Raw genomic sequence first — 25,666 nt, forward strand, 5'->3', positions numbered from 1 at the left:
TTGTGCATGTAAGAAGCCCTTTGTTTGATGCCTGGAGAAGGTAGTGGCCAATTAATTGTGACTGAAAATGATGGACTGCTAACTCTTTTCGCTTCTGTACCACCATATCTCTGATCTTTCTGTATTTCGTTTTGGCAGGCACATATTATGTTTTGCATATAGAAAAATATCAAACACCCCTTGCTGTCTTGTGTGTACACATGACAGATGTTGAATTTCAATATGGAACAATATTTTTGATTTTATATTGCATTGCATCCGTTCATTATCACTAATATAAAAGAGCTACTGTCTACTATACTAATATACTAATATATTAAACCATACATGTTTATTATGTTATAACATTCTTAATGGATACCTAAATACAAACCAATAACCACAACTCCCAATATACCCAAAACTCATGGTTGTATTCTAAATGCAATTAATTACTCAGTCAGTTTATAAACATAAAAGAAAGATTAAAATAACTCTCCTGGCTTGTTACCATTCATTTACGACAAAATACACTTTTAGACGTCACCATCATTTTCTTGCACGTAAAAAAAAAATATTGCTAAAATAGGAAAGTTGTCTTAGTGCCCACCTGCTAAAACAGGCAGTAAATATTCAAACTCACAGAGCTCAAATTTACATCGAGGAGGCAATTATCTTTTGTAATAGAAAATGCTGCTCTGATGATAGATCTGTACAACTCTCTCAAATTGAATAGCCTTCCAATAATTGCTGAGTTGAGGTAGAAATAGCTCTCGTGTGCCTTCCCATGCTTCATAGCATCTTTTGTTATTCCATAAACCTCTGCGGAAGCTCTAACAATGTTGAGTAGAGGTTAACAATAGTTCAGCATTTTAATGAATTTTGAGAGTAAACATAAATATCTCAAAAGGAAGGAGATGATCATATTCTTAGAAAAAAAAGGTATGTAAGGAATATTGATGGCTTGACTTCATATGCTGCTTGCGGGTTTGCGATGAGGACCAAGGTGTCTGACCCAGGAGATGTTTTCATCTCAAATAATGTTTTCATACGTCAAAAAGGAGCAGAGTGGCAAATTAGTTCTACAATAAACAATGATTAGCAATTGGGCAAAACAGCAATCTTAGGCTGAAATTGCATTTAAATTACAATGGCTTTGAAGGGGAAGTTGGGTGAAAAAAAACAATAGCTAGAAGGACATTAGTCTAAAAATATAACATTTCATTATTTTTTTCTCTTTCACTCAAATAAATAAACAGCAATCTCAAACAGGTGGACATACATGTCAGTCTTTTTGACTAAGTGGAAATTTGGGTTTTCTTCACCTGAAACATAATTCACTTTTCCTATTTAACGTTAGACTATTTTACTTTCCTCGAGTTATGACCACATTCAGCACTTACTGTATTATATTGTGTCCAGGAGGAGAGCAAAGCAGAATTTAAGAGAAGTTCCAGATCCGGCTGAATAGGCCTCTTATCGGTGACACCTCTTAAAGACGAGAGATCATGGTCATGGACAATCGCTTGTGTGTCATGGTTACATTCATTCTCCCTAAAGCTAGCATGTATAACAGCAATAGAACAATACTCAAGTCTTTGTGTTTTTCTACTAGTAAGGTTGAGCACATGTGAGCAAGACGATGATAACAGATAGTTGTTCACGGCATATATTTGTTGGGTTGTCTCTACAAATATTAATGTTTGAAGTTAAACACTTTTCTGTTTATGTGTAAATCATATGTCGATTTTCGAAGAGCAATTGGAACAGCTTAAACAACAAAAAAAAAACTTGACTCTTCCATCCTTGGTTTATATAAAGATAGACCACAGAACATTCCTGAAATGTAGGAAATGCACTCCCAATTATGAATCTTTGTGTAAACTAAACTGTAATGTACAGCGTACAGTGTCTTTTTCAAATACAAAATACACCATAAAAGGACCTGGCCATGTTTTGGCCTTGCCAAATGATGCAGCGTCCAACCTCCCCTCCAAAAAACAGCACAACATAAAAAGAAACCTTGAGAAGACATTTGTAGGATGGCTAGGAAGGAGTGCCTGACATTCTTCTGTCACTTTATTAACACAAATGTTCAGAAATAGAGAAAAAGATAGTGTTCCAAATTAACTTGCGCAGTCAATCAGCACAGTTATGGATTGCAATCAGAGGCCTGAGTTTCATGCCTAAGGGGTGGGTTATAATAATTATAATACTAATAATTATAATCAAAATTCTGCATATGGAGGCACACTGTGGCATTAACAATTGTGTAATATATAAAACAACACAACCAAAGTAACGTCATTTCTTTAAAAATCATTTAATTATAATAATAATAATTCATTTCGACAGAAAAAAAAAAAGGGTGAAACATTTCAGCAGAGACGAACGCACACAAACAGGCGCTTTCGGAGCTACAATAACATCATACATCCACGTTAGCACTGCGGGGATCAGGCCATGAAAGACACAACAACACGGCTCCTCGTGACCTGTTGGTAAAGTGAAAGGACGGGATTTGCCAAATCCTTGGAGGCGGTCGGCAAGATAAAAAAAATAAAAAATAAAAAGGCTGTTGGCCCGAGCCCCGTACTGATTAGCGGCATTAGTCAGGGGGTCCAGGATCAGCAGGAGTGGGGGGGTCCGGGGCCTCTGCCAGCCCTGTACTCCTTTTTAAACAGAGACACAGCTGATTAATAGTCCTCCAACCACGATGGTGGGATGGGTGGTGGTGGGGGGGGTGGTGGGGGTGGGGGTGGGGGGGGGCAGTGATCCAGGGAGGAGATAAGAGAGGACAGGGCTTGGGGCTGTTGTCCTGCGACGAGCGGGCAGCAGCTGCTGCTGCAGCAGCATCCCTCTGCTCTGCTCAGATAGATTGGGCTGTGAAGACGAGGCCGGGGCCCGGGCAAGGGTCCACACACCCGAGCACCGGGCCTCGGCAGCCCCCCCCCCCCCGCAGGACCCTCCGCTCCACCTTTTGTGTGTCACCGTCTGGCCCCGGGCTAATTAGCCCGTCTCAAGTGTTTCCGTATTTGTCATCTTGTTTTGTTTTGTGTTGCTCACTTTTGTAACTTCCTGTGTTTTTTATGCTTCTCTTTAAACCTCCAGTCCAGGGAGAGGTTGGTTTCCTGCCAACATGGGATATCATTTTACCATCAGCAGACATGCCCTTTGCTGCCAATTAACAGATGAACCGCTGCAGCTGTGTGAAAGCTTGAGTGAAACAAAGATAAATTGCTTTTTATTCGATAGATTCAAATAAGATCTAAAATGATCAGCTACATCTCAGAAGAGCTTGCCAATCTGGTGGACTACAAGGTCCTCCGTGCAGACCACGTAATGAGCATACTCAAGCCCAGATACAGTCATCAAAGTGAGTCAAATTAGCCCAAATAACTCTAACAAATAACTATGAACTATTTATCAAGGACTTTAACTCAAAATTGCGTGTAGTAATAATAGTATAGTTCCCTAGAAAAGACAGAATTCTATAGAAAAATCCCAACGGTAAATGAAATCCTATACTTGCTTCCTTGTGCTAGCCACAAGAATTCGGACAATATATGGCTTAAGAACTGTTTAAAGGCCACTGTATGAACTTGAAGAATTTTCTATTCAAAAAACAGTTTTCCTCTGCAGGCTATAACATTGCAACATCATGTTTGACAATGCTTGTATGAAGAACACAGTTAACACACAGTTAATCATAACCTTGTGAACAGAATCTAATTATATGAAGTTATTCATCATTACCTTTTGGTAAAGTTGGAGCCAAAGGTTTTGTGTAACCAGCATTTGAACCATGTTTAATGTTCCTTTCTTTGACACACCTATTCAATAAAACAATGTGACGTATTGTTACATCCCTGTAACTCTCCCCGGCGATGTCATCGATCACTGCCCTATATCCCCTCACTGACTGATGTGTTTGATAATGCTTCCGGATGGATTTCCCTGGATGCATGCTCTCAACTCCACCATACTCACCTGGACGCACGGGTACAGCTTGGACTTTTCACATGTTCACCATGACATTTAAGTTGGGATTTTTACCATTTATTTTCAATAGCCTATTGTTATGACCCACTCATCATCAGCAGAACTCAGAACCTTAAGAGCCATGCTTTTCATCAGAGCTGAAAATGACCACCAATAATCAGACACCAACGCAGAAAGATGTCTTGAGCAGAGCATTTCAAGCCATTAGGTGTAATTACCCACCTATTTCTTCTTCTATATCACTCTATTCAGCATGTGAAATAAGCCTCCCTGAACATGCGTACATCTATGACCCTTTATCTATCTATCCTCTCTCGCCGTAACCCCCTTAGAAAAATATCACATCGAGGATACTAATACTGGGAAAAAAGTAGTTGATACCTATTACAGGTTAAGCCACTAACATCATTTATGAGTGGTTAAGCCACTTTCATCTGTTCACTATTGATTTGTACCCAAGACTCCAGCAGGAGAATCTCTCCCCATTGAAATGATAATCATCGCTCTCCCCGTTTCTTTTAATGGGTGTTCTTCAGTTTTAGACAGTTTTACTACTATTCTCATACTTTTCTTTGGAACAAGCCAAAAGAGCCAGAGCTTCTTGTAAGCCCTGTGCTCACTTGGATTTTCTTTTGTGAGGAAGACCATTCTCTTGTTTGTTAAGAAAAATGAAAAATAGGCTGAAATAAGGGCAACGTTAACAGTTTGAAAGTGATGGGTCCTTTGGAGAGTTTTACGATAATATATTCAGTGTATGTGTGCCAGAGGAGTTGGATGTAAATTCTGCTGTGCTTAATCTTTTTTGATGGCAGGACATAAAGCTCCTCTCTAGAAATATGCTTTTGTGTGATAATGCGAAAATCCTCCGCCTCAGATACAATCTGTATGCACATCTGGTTCTAATCACATTTCAAACATTGGATATGCAATAATCGGTGTTAATGGCTGTGTCCTACATTCTATTGAATATTCAAATGGCTTGGCTTATAGCCGGTGTGGGGTATAACTAGTTGAAGTGCAATAGACATTTCAGGTGAAAATGGGTTGATCACCAAATGCATAGCACAGTAAATCCCATAACTTTAAGTATCTTGATGAAGAGCAGTTTCCACGTGGATGCTTTTAGATCATTTATGAAGTGAATTTTCTGACAACAGACATGGCCTTCTTGGCATGACTGTGAAGCAGTAGGACAAAATAGTTACTTTCACTATTTCTAATCATGCATGGCTATCCCCATCCATCCAAAATCTACTTCTGTAGTTCCATTAAACAGCGGCATTATCATTGTTACACCTTGAACAGATTTGAACTGAAATGCTTTATACTGCTAATAATTGGATAATTTATAAATGGTTGTTAAATTTAAAAAGGGCTTTGTACCTTCTGTCCAGTTGTTGGATTAAAGTGTCAGAATCAGACAGAGCACTCTGGGCCCTGCAGGAAAGGGTGGTTTGATATTCCCCTGAAAACAATGGCTTGGGAAAGAGAAAGAAATAGAGTTTCTTGAAGAGAAAGACAACGGCAGGAGTAACGTGACAGCGTGAAATGGGGGGAGTAAAAAAAAACAACCCATAACTTTTCCTTTCATTTACATGATGGGTAGGGTGGAAAAGTAGTATTGGAATGTATGTAGATGGCATCATGGCACAGCATAGGACCAGTGCATAAAAGCAGCAGACTCATTATTGGTGTTGAAACACCAATTTGTCCTGAAATGACACCTTTGGGAAAAGAGGCTATTTACCTGACCAGAGTAAGAGTTGGCCTCCGGAACGCTACTTCAGCATTATTTGGGCAATTAGTCTGACCTTTGCCTTTTCCTTTTCAAGCCATGCATGGCCACATTGGGCCAATGTTCTGGCTTGTGTTAACTATTGGGTGTTTGGATTATTTTTTCCTGCTTATCTACTGCTCTGAGTACAGCGATTTTTTTTTTGCTTGTTTTTTTTTCTTGTATTTGTCCCTGATTCTCTACCTGGTTCAAGTAGTTTTTTTTTGCCATCTGTGTTTTCAGTGTTTCTTCCCTATTTAAGGAGATAATCTTCCTGCCTATTATTCTGTGACAGGTCACCTCTGTGACATCCAGATTTGTGATGAGATCAATATTAAAGATTACATCAATCCGTTATTGTTTGATGCTTGATGTTTGATGTTTCTGAGCGTCTTGTTTCTAGCACTGCACAGAATGAGAGCATCGTGCCGGGTAAGGAGAGGTCAACATTGGTCTTTCACAATAGACTAAAAGATGTGCACTCATCTACACGATGAGATCTATCGTAGTGATGGGATCTGCTGAGCAATGATGGCACAATTATCAAGTCATCTGTGCCTCTTCAGTCCTATTTTTGTATGGAATGGAGACAGCAGGCATGCCTCTGAGTACATAGATGGACATCAAAGCCACATCCCATTGATCCATATCTTCACTGCGTTACAGAATTGCATTGAAGGGACATTTAGTGCACAAACATTTAGAATACAAAAAGCTCAGCGGTTGCTTGGATACAAGTCGCCCGACTGTAGCATTGGATAAGAATGAGGACGGAAGAGCGAGAGATGAACTATAGTATAGATGGGCATTTAGAAAATAACACAATAATCATATATATATATATAGAATGTAAATCATCTTGTTTCATTGGTACTAGATATATCTTGTTATTCTCTGTTCTCAAGGGAGCAGTAGCACAAAGTAATTCTGATAAAGTAGTGTATTTTCTTTTTTACAAACTATACTCATATATAAAATAAATTCCAATGTTATTTTAGTTTGTTTGCAAAGAGGATGTGTCATCAAAAACAGGAAACTGATTAATACAAAGAGAGTAGACTCATCAGATCTGACCACCTGCTTCTTTAGATAGTGATACAACGTTTGGCATGGACATAACACTTTTAAATTGAGCCAGGGATGTTATGCCACAACAAGACCAACAGACACATCATAATTGTGAATATAGTTTGATACGCCGCAGTTTAACGACAAAGACGGCAAACACAAAATCAGTTAAACGCTTATATCACCACAAGGGGGCATTTGCTGAGATTTGGTAGACATTTTAGGGGGTTTCTATAAAGGCCAGTCAGTGGCCGCAGTGAAGGATACCAGGAAAAGGTCTGCACCTGGCCATACAGGCCCATCTGATTAGCCAGGGTCGCCGGCCAGGCGATCTGCAGTGAAATGAACTAAACCAGGCTAATTGTATTGCTCCTTGGCCTCCCTCGGAGGCTTTGAGCAGGGAACAGCAGGCTCAGAGTCAAAGTAATTCCATCCTAGAGCAGTGGGGCCCTGTTAACCCGGGGACCGCCGATATTATGGATAGTGCGCACTTTGATTCCTCCGTATGGCATCTAAAACGGCAGATGCAAAAGGTGGTTTATATTCTCTGAAACATGACAGACTATGATGATAATGCCAACATTGATTGATGTTGTTACATTGATTAGTATCATTGTGACATAACCTTTACCCCTCCAAATCTTTAATTTTGGGATATTATTCTGTATAAACATATTATTTCTGACCTGAGTCAAGGAGCTTTTAACAATGAATGCCTCCAACCCCACCAGGGTCGACCCAGCCATCTCGTTAGGGGAAAGCTTGTTCATGGTCACTTGTTTCCTCTTTCCCTATTCCCTACATAGTGAACATTATGTAGTACACTATTCAAGGGGGAATTGGGATACTTATTATTATGCACCAGAAATCCATTGACATGACGTGTATTTGTAAACCTGTGTGTGGAGGATTTTCTCTATTGGACGATGACGACTAAATCCACGTCACAACATGGGCTATAGTGAGACAATAAGTGGGCCTCAGTTGACCACGAGTTTAAGGTGCATTATGGGTATCAAATAGTGCACTAATCTGCAGATCTTGATTTGCACATGCACATTTGTGGCAGCACCATGGGGGACACTCAAAAAGTGCACTATTTGGGGCACAAGTGGGATTTGAACAAGGCCATGAGCACTTAGCTCGGAGGCAGTGGGGTTCAAACAAGCAACCCTCCCACCTGTTGACAGATGACCTCTTCCTCTGGCCCTCCCTCCGCCCGGGGGCCAATGTCCCCCTGCGTGGTGGATGTTGTAAATATTAAATGGACAAGTCTTTTCCTTTTGGTCACCCAGACCATTTATTCCTGGTAAAAGAGAAACACAATATCATATTAGTGTTTTCTCTTGTAGGCACCCGTGACCAACCCCTGACTTCAATAGTTTAACGGAAAAAGGGCCAACCAACCTAAATAATGTATGACAGTATTGCTGTTACATAGATTACATAACCTGCTGAAAGATTAACACACTATTCCTCTTATTGTCCTACTCCTGTGAACAACTTCTACATACAAAATAAAAAAGTGTAAAAACTAATACGAGATACACTAGCAACAACCAATTAATAACAAACATACACATCAGGGTTTACCTTTTAATCATTAAATAGGGAAAACATGCCATGACAACATGACACAGACTGATAATGATGGACACACCTCGTTGCAGTTGTTACCGGAAAAGGGGGAGCAACACTTTGTCAAGACAAGGAGGAAGGCCGCAGAAACACTCAAAAACTATAGGTACTACATTTGTCCACCACCTCTCTCTGATTCTGAAAGAACCTCTTTGACTTTGTCATTAACATTGTTGCATAGTTGTCTGTTTGTTTCTCTTGCTGGGCTGTGGCCAATCACAGAGGACTTTGTTGGTTGTGGGTTGGGCTTGCAAATACCTCAGCAGTGAGCATTGTCTCTGGAGACAAGGAGGAATACAGATCAATATTTTTTTTCTTTGTCATATCTATATTTCTCTCTCTCTGTGTGTGTGTGTGTGTGTGTGTGTGTGTGTGTGTTTTGATAGATAGCCTGAAGAAGGCCGTCATTCGTCTTCATATGTAATGTTCTTCATCTCATGGCAGGACCCAAGAAACCTACAGTCAATCATTGGCTGTGCTCATATCTGTATATTCTAGATAGTTTAGTTGAAGAAGTTATTTAGTATGCCTCATTTGAGGTTAATTTCAGATTTTTTCACAGGGCAATGTTTAAATGCTTTATACAATACGTATACCGTATGATTATTATAGTTCTTGATATAAAATGTGTAGTTTGCATTGTTGTTCAAGTTCAACCAGGCTATATATATATATATATAAAACATTGTTGTTTACTGTGTGCAGGGCTGTTTTATCTAGATACCAGAGACTGCAACTATCAACTCATGATCAATAGTGTGTCTCTGTATTACATAGTCCCACTGCATTAAACATTGAATTGTTTTGTGTATATGCTGAAACACGTGGCCAGATTTATATTCCACACAGCACTAATTATAGTTTCCACTGCATACGACGTCACATTTTCTTGCTTATTTTTTTCTTTCCACTATTTATTTCCCCTGACTTCAAATGCAGGCGTCTTAAAACAAAAAATATATAGTTTATTTATACGTCTGCCGACATGTGAGGTCACTCCTCCAGATTCTGCCCCGTGTCCGTGTTATCAACACGACTGCTGGGATCGAGGATGACGACACCTTTGCTCCGCCCCAATGCAAACTCGCTCTTTGCGTTCATTTCATTCTTGTTCCCATTCCGAGCATTCTTCGCATCTCTGTCAGTCCGACTGCGTTTTACGTACACCTTCCTGGCTGGCCCAGAAACAATACAATAACTTTACACAGTTTTTCAATATCAATAATATCACATCTGAAAAAAAAAATCTCAAGAGGTGATTTATATGAATGTCAATAACGGATGTGTTTGAGGTAAGTTTCAACGTAGTTAATGATATGCAAACAGATCGCAGACTTCTTCTCGTAGTGGGTTTACATCATGCGCTTGAAATATTTCTTCATTTTGTCTTTATTAAAATAGCAATGTAGCGATTCTAATCAGTTCGTCCCATATTGTTTAAAGAATTTCCATCGATGAGATGGCCGATTTTCCTCGGTGTTGCAACAGGGTGCTCACTTTGTCCGCTCAGTGTTGTGGCAGACTGCACTGACATGGCACCAAAATCTTTGACATTTTTTACATTTTTTGGGAAGAAGCGTGACCACACCGCCCTATACCTTACGCGTATAATACACCGAGGTTGCGTAACAGAACATCGGAGAGTCTCAGAAACAAATCCGATTTTTCAGAATCAAACGATAAGTAGCGCGTGCATGAGTTTTTGGACAAGATGACGGATAAAAACGGAGGTGTTTTCCTCCCCATAGTTGGATCCGCCGCCGGGAGTTGGAGATTTCACCGGAGAATTTTCGGGAAACTACCTAACCGCGTTGGAAGACTTGTTGCTTCGACACATCTGGCTGTGCATTTTTCTGATCGCCATCGAAGTTTGCGTGAGTATATTCCCTTATTTTCCACCGGGATACCGGAATGCCTTCTACTCCATGTTACACTCAACATCGAGCCCAGCTTCAACTCCTATGTTGCAAGACGTATGCAGACACGTCTCGCTTGCCTGGCGAAAAAACACATAGTTCCATCACAAAACAACAATATTTACAATTTCAGAATATTTATATTTTCATTGATGTCCTGGTTATTTAGGCCTACTCTTTTATTTCAAGTTGGCATGGATTCCGACCAACGTTTCAGAATAAAAGTGGCGTGCAATTGATTTAATTTAAGCAACTCTTTATTTATTCCAAAAGAAAACGGTGTGTCATGGGAAATCCGAACAGCAAATAATGAAATGGACAGGTTATACGAATGGATAGCCTATGTTTCCACACGCTGCTGTACAGCCTTTATTTGGGCTTCCTTTTTCCCATATCCGCCTTTTTTTCGGGATATGCCTGCTCAGCTAAAACTAAAGTAGTAGGCGACTGATCGCACGGGGAAAACGGTCTGCCCTCGAATATGGGCAGAGCCAGTGTTGGAACTTAGTTTACCCTTACTTTGCCCATTATTTGAGTGTCATCTTTTAAAAAGGCATGGTAATATGCGGTGGTTAACACGTCATTGTGCGATATAAACATTCAATCAGCACTGTCAGTGATGATTGATATGGATGTAATATTTCCAGTTCCAGATTGTGATCATTCATCAATATACGATCTTTAGACTTTCTCTTTTAAACAAATCAATCAAGTCAGTTCAGCTTTCTAAACATTCTTTATGATAAATTCCAGGTTTCCATTCAAGGTTGTCATATGTAGGACATTGTTGCATGTCATTATTACGATCATGGTCATTTAACCTATAATGACAGCACCACTGAGTTGTTAACTGAAACTTTAATCTCTTGCCCCTGGGCAACACAGAATTATCCTGACGTAGATTTGTACTTCATTGTATTGACTCAAAAATAAAAGAAAAATATTTTGATAAGGAAATTTAAAAAGTGTTATTACAGTTAATGTTTTTTTCCTCATACATTTCAAATAGGTTTTGTAGGTATATTCATAGAATGGTTAGGGACACACACTTATTCATTCATTTAGATGCTGTTTAAAACGTACAGGGGGCGTTCTTTCAGACTTAATTCAAACATGTTACAATTGTAAGAAATAAATCTGCCTGAAAGGGAAAAAACAGAGGGAGCAAAAGATGCTTTGTTTTCAGCTTATGCAACCATTGGACCTGTTGGACAATGGCCTGAATGGCATTTTCAAAATAATAGGATATTGTCTTTGCTGAAACACGAGTCCTTACTAAATCGGATTTGAGCTCTTATGCATCACTCAAAACTAACTTAGTCCCATTTAAGCATTGTTCAATCCTTTATTCTATAATGCCCCATGTCTGACATTTGATTATTTTACATATTCCATGTCCTCGGTTGCAGGCTTATTGTCAGTCTCTTTGTTTGGCTGCCCATCATTGAAGTAGTTTTTAGCAAGAATGCTGTATTAATGATGTACTGATGAACCAGTGGTGGATTGTTATAGTGTGGTCTGAACATGAAGAACGGAATTACTGCAGTTAATGGAAACATTTGATACCGATAGCTATATATAGCCATAGATAAATGGTGTTATATAGACCTAAGCATCATTAAATATAACCCTACTTTTCTATTATAAAGATTAAATTTCCCATCGTTTTGTATATCTTACCCTGCCAAACATCAAATCATATGCAAATCTTATGCAGGAGGAAAAAATCTCTTTCAACCATTGCACTAAATCAGGTTTAAAATGGCGTTCACATTTTAACTGTTGGCATATTTATAACGGGGTACTCTGTAGACCACCAATCTGGTCACACTCACAGTTAAAGTAGGTTTTAAAGAACCATCAAAAAAAAACTAAACGATAATGCTTATCAGAAGCCTCACAGCTAGAAATTAATTTGCATCACTTATAGGTAAGTATCATTCAATTAGACAAGTTACTAGAAAGTGGGATTTTGTACTAAGCCAACGTCAGATGCAATGCCATGAAAATGTCCTTGTTGGTTGAGAAATCGATAGACATGTCTGTTCAAATGATACTCATGTGAATGTTGGTTTTGGAGAGAGTTTGAAACTATTTAATATGGAAATTCATTCTTGACCCATGATAGCAAGAAGCCCTTGACACTATTATTTGATCTAATTCTTGTTGTAATATTGCCCAGCAAAAAAAACAGAACATTTAACATATTTTTTTTTTCACTGGGAAAAAGGGATTAAATACTGTTAAATACTCTCGTTGTTTTCTATTATCTAACCTCAAATGTGTTTTTTTTGTTCATTGCAGAAACATTGCAGTAAAACATAAGTCATCCCTGCATTATTTTGTTATCTCTTCAAATCTAAATTAAGGAAATGAATCGTTACATAGATGATAAATCAGGTGTCAAAGCAATTCCAAATGCCAGCCTCTTAGCAGTCAAGGCTGGCCGGAAAGAAAAGGAAAGAATCAATCCAGTGGGATCCAGAGTGTGTGTGTGCCCTAAGGTAAACCCTGGGTTAGAAAGGGAATTGTAGAGTACAGGCAGCTGCAAAGTACTAAGAGCAGGGCCCCAATGAGGCCAGTGTAGAATGCCACCAAAAAGGAAAAGCAGGCTCAAAGCCACTGACGTCATCTAAGTAAATCTGCTTCAGTACCGCAGTCGTAAAATGACTGCCAGCTACCGAGTGCACTTTGGCCTTGTCAACAACCCCCAGCCCTGGTTGACAAGGCCAAAGGGGTGTTTGGCAGTGGGATATTACTTTTTCCATGATAGTTATTGTTATGGTAAATAGGATATGTCCATCCATGTCCACAGTTTGACTTCATCCTAAAGAGAAGCTACAGAGAGTTTCCACTGTTGCTTTTATGGCCAGCCACACAGGTCCGAAACTTTTTGTGATATTCTTAAGTTAACGGTGAGAATGAATGTAAGATATTATCACTAGAAATGGTGATGACCATTTAAATAAATGGAATAATGTAATCCTTTCTCTGTAAGTAATAAAGGCAAAAAAATCATTCAATGGCAAAAGATCAATCATTCATTTTCAGATCTTTTGTCAGAGAGCAGTCATTTAGTTATAATTTGTACCATTTGTTGCTGAAATCCCATCCTTATTTGGGAAAAAAAAACGGATGTTTTTTACTTTGATTAGACACAGATGAAAAGCAATATATAATCCATGAATCATTAGATGAGTCAGTTTCTGAAACCACCATTCTTGGGCACAGTCAAAGCAGGAATTCTAAACCTCTCCAACTTTCTTTAGTGTTGCTCATAGAAGCAGTAGGGGCTTGGATTCAAGCCTCCTACTGACGGAAGAAAATCTTGCAGCCATTGCACAAATGGACCAGATTACATTAATTGAAACAGTTTTTGTGTGTGGCTTGTATTTAAATATAACCTATCCAGCCCCTTTCAAACCACACTCCCTATTACATCCTAAAACATTTAATTCATATAGCTGATGTATGATCAAAGCAGAAACAAATCATTGCATCTTCTCTGAAGTTTTAGTCTTATTGCCAATAAAACCACCCACAAGCAACCGATGGATTTCAAAGAATTGCCCTGTCTAGAGGATGATAAATGGATGCTTAAGGCTCCTCTAAGTGCCAGGACTTCAATGGCTGTCCACTAGTTGTCTCTTATTGTTTCGGTCAGCAGATCCAGTCACCACCACAATACATTGTAATGCCTCATCTCTTGCTCAACATTTTTATTGGCTAACTTTCCAGAAGATCTTAGAAGATTTGCCTCCAAGGAAGGCACGTCTTCCTTGGAGGCAAAGGTCTAGTAGGAAAAGGCGAAGAAAAGGTACACAACACATTGAATCAAAGATCCAGTGATCAAATTGGCCATCTATGGCACTGGTGATGCAGCTATTTGTTTTGTAGACAGATATGGATTCGGAGAAAACAATGTCGCTCATGGTGGAAAAAAAAAACATGGTTGAAACTTATGAAAGATTGGTTTATTCATTTAAAAAAACAAATATGAAACACACTGACCGCCTGGGTACAACATGTCACATCTGGCTGGGGGGGGGAAAAGATTTTTGCAGCATCTTTTTTTGTTGCTTTTTTACATTTGTAATGCAGGTCAACTACAACCCAAAGTGTAGTCAAAGGATAGCGATGAAGTAATGTGATTTAGGAGGAGGAGGAGGTGGAGACGAGAGAGTGGAGATGAGAACCACGAGGAAGGAGCCACTGGAAGAGTCCAAAGCTAATGGTGGCCTTCTTTCTCATTTCTATGATTTGTTTTGTCATACCCGTGCGCACGTGTCTTGAATGAGCCAGCGGCCCGGGTCTCATTCTGCTCTGCTCTCATAACTGTCAGGAGATCCTTTATCTGATGGACCTTTATTTACAGCTTCAATTTCCTGAGCTTCTCCTGTTCTGCCTTTCTCCACACCAGCGTCACATTGGGGTATATGCAGTCTGGAATGCATCGCATATTCCTTTTGAAAGAAAAATATTTTCCAAGCTTTCGTCTTCTTTTCAGAAAAGGAAATTATTATTTTTGTATTATCCGAATTTTAAAGGTGTTAGACACCCAAGGACATGGACGTATTAGTAGAACAAGGAGAGATATGCTTAACCAGTGCCTATTTGTTGGACTGGACAGCTCCTGTGTTGTTCACGTCATGACAGTTATAGCTGTTTTTAGGTAGAAGGCAGGCAGGGAGGCCTGCACTGACAGTACCTGTAAATCAATGTGCTTCGCTGACAGAGATTGATCCCAGCGTCCAGACAGCTGCTGGTTGGAAGGATCCAGGTCTCATGTTTGAGTGGGATGATGTTGGACAGATTACTTGCACCTAAGCGTGCAAGTTTAAAGAGGCATGAAATAAACACATGGCCTTTGCCAATAACTGGAAGAGCATTGGCAAGCTTACCAGCGACTCCAATGGACCTTTGGAAATTGGTATTGAAAAGCTTCCTCGTTCATTCATTAGGACTCTATAGCCTGTAGATTTTTTTTCATTAAAACTTGATATAGTCCTTTGTATGGACGGACATTTTCAGTCTTTAGAAATATTTCCATTATTACTATGGTGGTTCGTGTTCTTTTTTTCCTCATTCAATTTATTTTTGTCTTAGGATACGTTTGTGGTCTGGTTAGTAATTCCGTCAAATACCTTGTAGTTAAGAGGCTTGTTGTTATGCTTGCTTCTAGACGGTGGGTTTGGGATGATCTATTATGCTCAATGTAGAGACTAGATAAAGGAATAAAATAGCCTATTTCCATAGATTTTACATGCACATATTTCAGAAGATTCCTTTCTTTAACATTGCATGCGTAGGTCACCACTGATGGATGTGTTATTCCAGAGTTAATTAACCTGATTTAATGACATCATGAAAGTGTAAATGGAATTCCGTCTATGTATGTCATTGTGAATGTGCATGATGGGTAGCATATTCTGCAAAGCCTAAATGGAATATTTTTGACAGCAGCGGTAATTAAGAAGGCCAGGATATGTCTTTACAGCATGCAGAATCTTGTAATCACCTGGTGATTATAGTTTTCAACATTGTGGACTTAACTGCTGTGGGCCATTATGGGGTGCACGGAAGTCATTCACAGAGTCATTATTGCACCCTCCAAGATAACGGGCACAAAAGAACAAAATTACATTTGAGACCTCTCATCTGTTATTTCATTACCTTGCTGCGCCTGATGGGTAAAATGGGTTTCTCTTAATTTAAGAAGCTGGATTCCAGGTAGGCGAGTGGTTTATGTAATCTGGCGATAAGTGTCATCTCTCTTAATGCCATGTCACAGCTACCCCACTCCCCTACTACCACACACACGTGTTGCATTGTCACCCCCCCCCCCCCCCCCCCCCCCCCCCCCATCACACAAATAGGTCTATTTCCATGGTTCCCACCTTGTAAAGACAAGAGTGTGCAATTATCCATTGGCCTCATGTGTTTCTACAGATGACATTCATACCTTCCTCCGGTTGTCATAATTAGGCCTGGGATTCTAGAGCACTTAGAGACCACATCAATAGGCAACCTCGTCATGTTATTCACACGTCTCCCATCTCCAAAGTAGCCATAGGACACAAAAGAAACAATGCACAGCAGCTAGTTATCCTCACCGATGTAGCTGGGCATGGCCAGGGAAACAAAATGTTAACACCGTCAATGCTACTTTGTCTTGTGTGTAATGCATAAACTGCATAAGTAATATCACATTCCTCATATAGCCTTTTTTTATTTTTTAGAAGATATCCCTTTCAAAGCGATGGAGTGAAACAAAACCTTCGCCTACTGCCGTCAACACAATCTGTGGACAAACTCTCGTAAACATCCACATCCTTCCTTCTTTGTAGTTCTTTGCGTTTTATATTAGGTTTCCCATTAAAGTGGTGATTAAAGCCACGTTACATTGTACGATGTTGAGCCTTGAGAAAGCACAGAAATTCAAGCGGGAGACTGGGTGCTGGAGTTCTGTGGCTTGCCGTGATGGGGTGATAATTATTCCCTCTACTTAATGGTCTGTTGTTGGAGAATTAATGATCTATGATCACATAGGCCACAGTAGCATGGCAACACGAAACCAGAAAGGATTCTGTATCGACTTAAGGAACTACAGGGTTGGGGAATGGGAGATACATGTATCCCTGAAATGTCAATCACATTTTAGTCTTTTGTCTCACCTGAGGAAAGCCGTCGTGTGTAAGGTTGTATGTTTCTTTTCTCTATCACTGGAATTTGGGTTTTTAAATAATTGGATGCAAAGTCATTCCACGTATAGACATTTTCCCTCTCGCATTCTCACAAAAGTTACAGTACTGCTGTCTTTTGATAGCTAGAGACATTATTACCAAATACACAAAAGCATATTTTCGTATGCAGCCGTCTACTGGGTAGTCTCTCTCAATGGCTCTGTAAAATACGTGAGACAAGACGGTGACCTCTGTATTTGATTGAAGTTAGAGAGATAATACCAACATGATGATTGTCTGACGTGAGGCATTTGTAATATATTTCATAGATAATACATAGATAACTCTTTTCATATATTATGTTCACAAACATATAGACAAAGGCATAAGCAAAGCAAAACGGGAACATACAGAGATAGTACTATGGTGCACTATTATGGTATTTTATAACATGTATAACATAGCATATAAATTACTGTCTATTGTGCTTACTAATAACATACACATTCACATGTTCTGTAAGACACGCTATCTTGTCATCATTTCATTATTCTGTGCCTGTTGATAAGCGCTCCGAACAATAACAATACTCTCGCTCTCCCCCTCACTCTTACATTTCCCACACGCACACACACACACACACACACACATGCACACCTTCAGACAAACTCCAAAGACAATATTGTATGCTGAGGGATGGGAAGACACACACTGTACCGCTGTGAGTTTCCTCACAAGGAAATCTCAGAAATTTCATAAAGGGGTGTTTTTATTTATTTTAATAAATATTTTTTCTAATTTTTGTATTTGCTTACAAAAATGCTACATTCCCCCTCAGATTATGTATTGTACCAAATCACATCCTTATTTTTAATCTTTTCTTATTGAAGCTAACTGCTCATGCACAGTATTTTTAAGTGATGTCTAAGTCATAAATAAAATAAAGTGTGTTAGAAGATAGAACATGTCTTAATAATGTGATGACATGCTCAAGGGTTACTGCCACATAACGATGTAAGAATCCAGTCCAGTGGTTTATTAAGGCTTACATACATTTCCTATAAATTTAGATCCAATGAAACATTACTGAGAGCTGCACACCAGTCCGTCATGGGGTGAAACCTATCCGTGTCTCATTTAATAACATTGTCTTTATATACATGGCATCATAGATACTATTCACACTGAAAGGCTCGGCAAAAAGAACTGACTGATTTTTTTGCTCGTTCAATATGAATGAGATTAAGGCTCTAATAGGTGGACAACACCATTTGTCTCCCTCATATTCATTCTCCATCAGACACGGCCCATAATGGATTCATGGAGATATGTGTCTGTATTTATCGAACAAACTGGCATATTACCGACGTAGCATTTCTATAAAGCGCTGTCAATGCCACGACAGATGAATATCAGAAGTTAGAACACGATAGTTATTTGTGGAGTGTATAGTTTTGTGTCAGGGCAAAGGGTGGAGTTGGTGCTTCAATAATTCATCAAGCATCACAGTAGCAGTATTCATTTCCTCGTGTGAAGTGTGAGCATACCACCTGTGGCAGTGAGAATGGCAAAATAGGCCTGTGTGAAATCAATATACACGTGGTGTATGTGCGGCCCATGCAGGATGAATCTGGATAAACACTAAACGGAAGAGGTTACAGGACTGAAGAAAAAATACTACATTATCAGTGATGAAGGTAAATGAAGAGTACTTCCATTGCGGGCCATGTATTTTGCAGCGGCTGACAAGTCTTTTAGTTTGTCCACTGACACATTCTTTGTCTTTTAAATATAATCGAATAACAGCAGTCATTATCGTTGTTAACATCATTGCTTTGGACCACAATCAACACACTTTTAACGCTCATTACTTTGAGCAACATTCAGTCGGTTAGTGAGGAGCGCTAGACAAACAGAGCGTCCATGCTTCTTAGCGGTCCAAATGGGAATTCCCCCCCTCTCCCTCATCGGTTTGTGAGTTGGTTCTGCAGAGTCAGCAGGAAAGCACACAAAAACGGAATTCAGTAAAAACCCCTCCTCCCCACTCTGCTGGGATTTTTTTTTTTGGTGCTTTTTTTTCCCCCCCAACAGCCTGCCTCCCATCTCCCCCCCCCCCCCCCCCCCCCCCCCCACCCACCCACCCACCCATCCCGTCACCACCATCCCCTCCCAGCACCCCTCATGAACTGACACACGCTAGAAGAAACATATGCTGCTATTTCCACTTTTCCGACAGCTTGTGCTGCTTAGAAAGAATGGAGCTCAGCGGTAGTAGGCTGGAGAGAGAAGGGGGGAGATTAAGGCAACTGCTGCAGAAGGTTTAAACATTTATGTGGAAATACAACACAAACACTGTGTAATTGGACATTTAGAACAACAGCCCACATTGAAGTCCTGTAAATGCCTCATCAAGGACCTATTTTCAGGTGGCCAGGTGCCCTGAAGTTAGTTCCTTTCCTCAGTTCCTTCACATTATCATGATCGCAATGTTTCATTTACCATATGTCATCTGGTTATGTACCCATATAGTATAGAAGTGAAAAAAAGCTATTTTTATTCTTTAACATTCAAAGAAGTACTTATTTTATGTTGCACGTGTGATGGCAAAATAAGCATACGATTGTAGTTGTAATTGCCTTAGTAAAAAAGTAAAAAGGTTAGTTATTTAGCAAATTTGTTTTTATGCCGCATATTTATCTAGTTTTCATTGACTCTGCAAAACTCACTCGTTTCATTCTCAAGTTACTTCCTATGACTGACACTCTAAGCAACGCCAACGGAAGATGAGTCAACTTGAAAGAATGGGCTGTACTACGCATCATTTATGAAGAATTCATCTTAGCTTCTACATAACCCGCTCCACTGTGCCACCGCCGCGTAAAGATCGTGACCCTTGATGACACGACGAGCGGTATTAAAACCCCAAACATCCTTGACGAACCCACATGACATCACTTGCTTCAATTAGACTCGTCTTGTCTTGGCTGAGGTCTCCACGCTCTCCTCCCTGTTTTGGACCTTCTGGGGCTGCAGGCCTGGGCAGCGTTTCTGGCGGGGCGTGCTTGAGGCAGCTGCCTATGCATTGCAGCTACAGCCTCTCTATCCTGTGTGTGTGTGTGTGTGTGTGTGTGTGTGTGTGTCCTGATCTGATCTCATCATGTGTGTGTTTGTTTGTTTCCCTGTGTGCGCCGACTATCTCTATCTCCTCCAGGGCTCACCCTAGTCTGGTCCAGGCCTCGGCTCGCACGGTCCTGATCGCCCCCACCGACCACCATGGACCCCGGCAGCTGGAGCGGGAGCGAGAGCCCCGCGGAGGACATGGACAGGCTGAGCGACTCGGCGGATAAGCCCATGGACAACGACGCCGAGGGGGTCTGGAGCCCCGACATAGAGCAGAGCTTCCAGGAGGCGCTGGCCATCTACCCGCCGTGTGGCCGCCGCAAGATCATCCTGTCTGACGAGGGCAAGATGTACGGTGAGTACCAGAGGGGGAATGAGTGTGTGCGTGTGCGTGTGCGTGTGTGTGTGTGTGTGTGTGTGTGTGTGTGTGTGTGTGTGTGTGTGTGTGTGTGTGTGTGCGTGTGGATGTGTTTGTGTGTGTGTGTGTGTGTGTGTGTGGCTGATTTGCACTTTGCAGTTTGTTGTGTTGTATACATAACATGGTGTGTATAGACACATGCAAACACGTTTGGACATAAAGCCAAGGAATTGATTTGAAAGTCGTGTTGAACCAGATGATTATGCATGAGACAATCAGGATAAAAGCCCTACTGGCTCGCTGATGGCGAACCACTCCTCTGGCCTTCCAGAAGTTGCCTGTGTAAGCGGAGCAGCAAGGTTTGGTCAGCAGCAGATGGTACTACGGCTGCCACCAGCTGTAGCCCCTCTCCTCCCTTCAAATCCTCCCCCCCCCTCCCCCCCCCACCCCACCCCACCCCACCCCACCCCACCCCCATTCCTGGCTGCCTGATGTCATGGAAAGAGGGATTTTTTTTTTTTTCTCTCCTGCAGATTTGGACTGTCTCACAGACTGTCAGTGTCAAGGGAAGCCGAGAGACCCCTCCTCTCTGCCTCTCGCTCTCTTGTGTGTTTCTCTATCTGTCTCTTTGTCTCTCTCTCTCTCTCTCTCTCTCTCTGTGTCTCTCCGTCCTATCCCTGTCTCTCTCCTGGGCGTTTGCTTGCAGCTGTCATGTGACCCCTCTGGCCAAATAAAATGTTAATTTCCCCCCCCCCCCCCCCCTGCTCAGCCCTAACCAGGACCCTTCTCCAGTCCATCTTCCGTCTTACTCCCCTTCTCCCTGGCAGGGGCCGGCTGGGGCTGCCAGACAGACCGATACACTCTCCTCCACTCACCACTCTGGATCAGAGCTCAGCAAATTGGTTTATTTCGGGTCAAAATGATTAACATTCATTTCTACCGTCAGCACGCAGTAAATCCTTACATGGCAAAGCCGCTGCAGTTCAATTGATGTACCGGGAGACTGATTTTTGAATGATAAAACTATATTTGCGGGCAATCTCTTGCTTAAGTGTTAACTCTAGTGGCTCGTAGTGAAACTGTTTATCGTAAACTTTAACGAGGGCCAGGGTTGTTTATCGTAAACTTTGATTAGGGCCAGGGGTTGACTTGTTTGGGGTAAAAGCAGAAGCCGGGCTGGTACCACTCTCTTCTTCTAAACACCATTTCGATTGGAGCGTGAAGCAGAATTTACACTTCTGCTTACAGTTTACTAAGCATGCCGGCAGCGCGATGCACAAAGGGGGGGGGCCCTATACCATTTACTACCCAAAATGTATATGAACTGATGAGCAAATCTGTTAATTTCTTGCTTTTCAGCAAGGATGCTAAAAAAAGCAGTGTATTGCATCCAATGGGAAATACAGTGTTTGATTTTTTTTTGTTTCATTTTATTCTTGTGTCTGTGTTTGTTTTTGTATTCATAATAATCATTTTTTTGTAAAAAAGGTTCCTGCTCAACCATTCCGCAATAACCACATGTCTTCATGTACACGTGAACACTCTGAGGCAGCATGTAGTAGTAGTAGTAGTAGTAGTAGTAATAGAAGAAGTGGGTGGCATTCCTTCCATCTATTCTCCTACATTAATAATACACTAGGAAGGGCTCGGGCCATCCGACAGCCAGACCTGTGGTTGCTAGGTAAAGAAAATGCCAGATGCCTTTCATTTTGATGTGGGCCTGGTGCTTACAGACATAAAATCAGTGGGGCTTTGTTTACCATGTAAATTTCCTGCCTGCATCCATCCCAGATTTCCATACGGGATGCGCTCGGCGGTAGCAGGGCATCTTTTCAGAATACCATCAGAGATGATGAGAAACACCATGAAGTGTCCTCCAGAAACGGCTCCGAGGCGGTGATTTCTCTTAAACAAGAATTCTATAAAAAGCACAAGATTTTGTCTTTTTAAGCAGACACGCTCTTGAGTAAATGTGCCTTGTAATCCAGCTCCATTCGCTTTTTAAAAAAAAGATTTTTTTTTATAAGACACAGGAAAGACAAAAACCACTCCTGGCATGTAATATGAAGCAGGCGCAGCAGAAGGGGAAACATGTATTTGTGAGAGTAGAGGCCACTAGGGATGCTACAGTGTTCCGTGCACAGTGCTGATCACAAGAGGAGCCGCCACGAGTGCCCTTAAGCCCTTTGTTACCCTGGGGCAGAGTGCTGTTAATTAGCAACAGTCTCTATAGCAACTGTCTTGCGGTACAAAACAATGCTTAATTTCTCCTTCTTGTGGTGTTTACCTGGAGTGTTTTCTGATGTCCAAAGAAAAAAAAAAAAAACTATCGGTGGCTGGCACCGTGCCCGCTCCTGTGAGGCTAATTGTGACTTGGACAGGAAGCATCACAGCTGCGTAGTAGGCATTACCCAGCGCTCTCTCTCTCCCAGGTCCACCGGCCGCTAGATGTTAAAAAGCACAAGGAAAACATGTCAGAAATGCAGCCGGAGACCTTAACGCGCTGCAGTTACAGCGTCCACCTGCTGTGCGAGAGGCTGCATTTATTTATTCAAGAAATTGGGTGCATATATGAAACGACACGGTTCACGCAAATTGTATGTTTATTCATTGTTATGCATTTGCACATGCCCTGTTGCAAACTAAACAGCATCGGCTTCGTGGCTGAACGAAGGAAACAAATTGCATATTTATACTGTCTAGGCCCAATCGCCATAGGTCTTGTTTTGTCAGACATCTTTCGTTGGCTCTCTTCTATTTACAAACAATAAAGCATAGGTAGTAGCATTTTATTCAGTAGTATTATATCATTCAAAATAGGGGGAAATAACTGTATTTAAGAAGATGTCTTGGGGAAATCAATTGTATAATAGTATTATAATAGTATACGTAAATAGTATATGTTGTTTTCTTTACTCTGGGTGTGCGATGCCACAGTTTACCCAATTAGTTTCAACGTGTTGTTAACGCTGTGCAGGTCTGATCCGAGTCACTAGGCTAAAACGATAACTATATGGGCTAGGCTAATGGGCTGGAATATTCAGTCCATATCATGCCGCCCTCCTCTCCCTCTCCCTCTCCCTCTCTCTCTCTCTCTCTCTCTCTCTGAGTCCTTTGAGGTAAAGCTCCTCCCGTTACCTCTCTCTGCGGCTGCTCTGCCACCTCATCAGCGCTCCAGCCTTTAGACCCCTCCTGTGGGAACTAAGTGGCACTTGGTTTGCGGGGATGCCAAGGATGAGTTAGATATAATGAGCAGACCTGGCCTGCCCCAGATGGCCCCTGCAGCACAGCGCTCCTCCTGGGGGCCCTGTCTCGCTGGGGCTGAGCACGCTCTGCGCCTGGCTGCAGCGAGCGGGGACCGAGCCTCCCCGCTGGGCACATAATGAGGAATTCTGGGATCAGCTCAGGCTCTCTCAGTCACCTGCGTTTACTCAGAATGCAGGGAGGAACTTGGGTTCAGAAAGACATTACGCCGCCGCCGCCGCCTCCGCGATAATCTCCCCAGCCCCCGGTTTGTTCCCCCGGTCATTTGTTGTGGCCTGCAACACCGCCGAGTTTTCACACATTGTTCCGTTAACAAAAAACTTCAAATTGCTTTATGTCTTCATTCCCCCCATTTAGAGATGAGAATAAAGATGACGATGGTGCCGGCGGTGATGCTTTAGTTTAAACAGAGAGGGTGTTGTTGTAGTGAAAGCTTCAGATAGCACGGTTATGCAACAGATGTTTTCCTCTATTGATTTGTTACATATAAACACTAATATGGCCTGGGGGGGGGGGGGGGGGAACTGCCTGCAGTTGTTGGGTGTTGGGGGTGTGTGGTGCGAGGCGTATTAGAACAAAACTTGGCTTTCAAAGAACTGGCACTGATGCATTATTAAAGGGCTCAAAGCCGCAGTGCAGCTTGTAAAAATGTTAAGGGAGGATACCTTCCTTTTCATGTGGTCTCTTACTTAATCAACCTGTGTTGGAGGTCTTACTTGGAGCTCTCTACACCTGTTGCTTTGCATCCCAGACAGTAAAGAACTGGTGGGAAGGAGACTGGATCTTTACTGGGCCGACGGGCTGCTCCTCCGATGATGGCTGATACAAACGCTATTGTCGATGGAGCAGTCAATTGCTATCTTAATTCACCATCATTTGTTTTGCTCAGTGGCGCTATGTTGCCATTTATCAATGTCTGTATGTTTGTATGCTGCTTGTGAATAGGAGAAAATCCAGTGCATTATATAGGCCTGCACTGAGGTGCTTTGCTGCTTTGAGGTGTATGTTTTTCCATGTGTATGTGACCCAAAGATGTGTTATAACAAGACAGCAGGTCAGGCTCGTCGCAACTTCATAAATGAGGCAAAGACCAAAAATAAAAATAGAATCAAGTTGTTTGAACAGAGCAAAGAACATAGAGCCCAAATGTAGCGGCCTGTGTTTTTAGCTTGCTTCCTATAGGACTCAAGTCTATATTTTGACTGGAAAATCCCAAAACAACAATTTGGCATCCATCCCTACATGGCCATGTGCTTTGGGGTTAACACCCCTAGTTGTATTCTATCTGCCAGGATAGAACATTTAAATTAACTTTGCTTGAAAAAGTGTTATGTTTTAAGATTTAAATTATGGCTATTAATGAACTTAAGTTATTGTTCACATCTGAAACTTGAACTTGAAAAATCTATTCAGGGATATATGTGGCATCTTGCATTACTTTGTACAGATGTCCAAGGCATGCAGCTTTTGAACCAAGTTATTCAATTTTAGCTCTGTATTTTCCAGAACATCGATGTCCTAATTATTATATTTTTCGAAAAGAGTCCATGCAGCATAGTCATTGCATTGTCTCAATTTGTTATCAACCCCCGCTTAAAATATGTAAATTTTCCTCGGATAACAGGGCGCTCTCTGTCTGCATGTGGAGTTGTTGGGGTGTGTCTCAGCTCTGAGGTCTGCTTGAGGTTCTGCAAGCGGAGCTACTGGTTTCAGGTTGCACGCTCCCAATTGGCTGCCATTGTTGTTCTTGAACACAGTTAAACTCTGAGCTTTCTTAAAGATGCAGTGTCAAGAACTTGGTCTGTTTGATACTGATGAGAGAGCGGCCCTATTCCGGGGCTGAACACTTTATGTTGATGGCTTC

The 25,666-nt window shown here is 41.3% G+C and overlaps 2 protein-coding genes across 7 annotated transcripts in view; both read left to right on the top strand.

Annotated features, from left to right (window-relative positions):
* mical2a (microtubule associated monooxygenase, calponin and LIM domain containing 2a) overlaps positions 1 to 6,070 on the top strand; it is a 35,854-nt gene extending 29,784 nt beyond the window's left edge. Inside the window, exon 24 of one of the 2 annotated variants that reach the window (XR_014637673.1) lies at positions 3,091 to 6,070. The gene's annotated coding sequence lies outside the window, so the exon portion shown is untranslated. Of the gene's footprint in view, positions 1 to 1,401; positions 2,668 to 3,090 lie in introns of those variants that run through there. The other variant, XR_014637674.1, reaches the window with a different exon arrangement.
* A 3,528-nt stretch (positions 6,071 to 9,598) lies between these two features.
* tead1b (TEA domain family member 1b) overlaps positions 9,599 to 25,666 on the top strand; it is a 33,043-nt gene continuing 16,975 nt past the window's right edge. For 4 of the 5 annotated variants that reach the window (XM_084476566.1, XM_084476569.1, XM_084476568.1 and 1 more), the window contains exons 1-3: positions 9,599 to 9,753; positions 10,210 to 10,335; positions 20,272 to 20,535. In XM_084476566.1, the coding sequence (XP_084332692.1) occupies positions 20,334 to 20,535 (202 nt within the window). In that variant the 5' untranslated portion in view covers positions 9,599 to 9,753; positions 10,210 to 10,335; positions 20,272 to 20,333. Of the gene's footprint in view, positions 9,754 to 10,209; positions 10,336 to 20,271; positions 20,536 to 25,666 lie in introns of those variants that run through there. The other variant, XM_084476567.1, reaches the window with a different exon arrangement.

The sequence above is a fragment of the Micromesistius poutassou genome (genome assembly GCF_964030765.1).
Source record: "Micromesistius poutassou genome assembly, chromosome: 12".
NCBI lineage: Eukaryota > Metazoa > Chordata > Actinopteri > Gadiformes > Gadidae > Micromesistius > Micromesistius poutassou.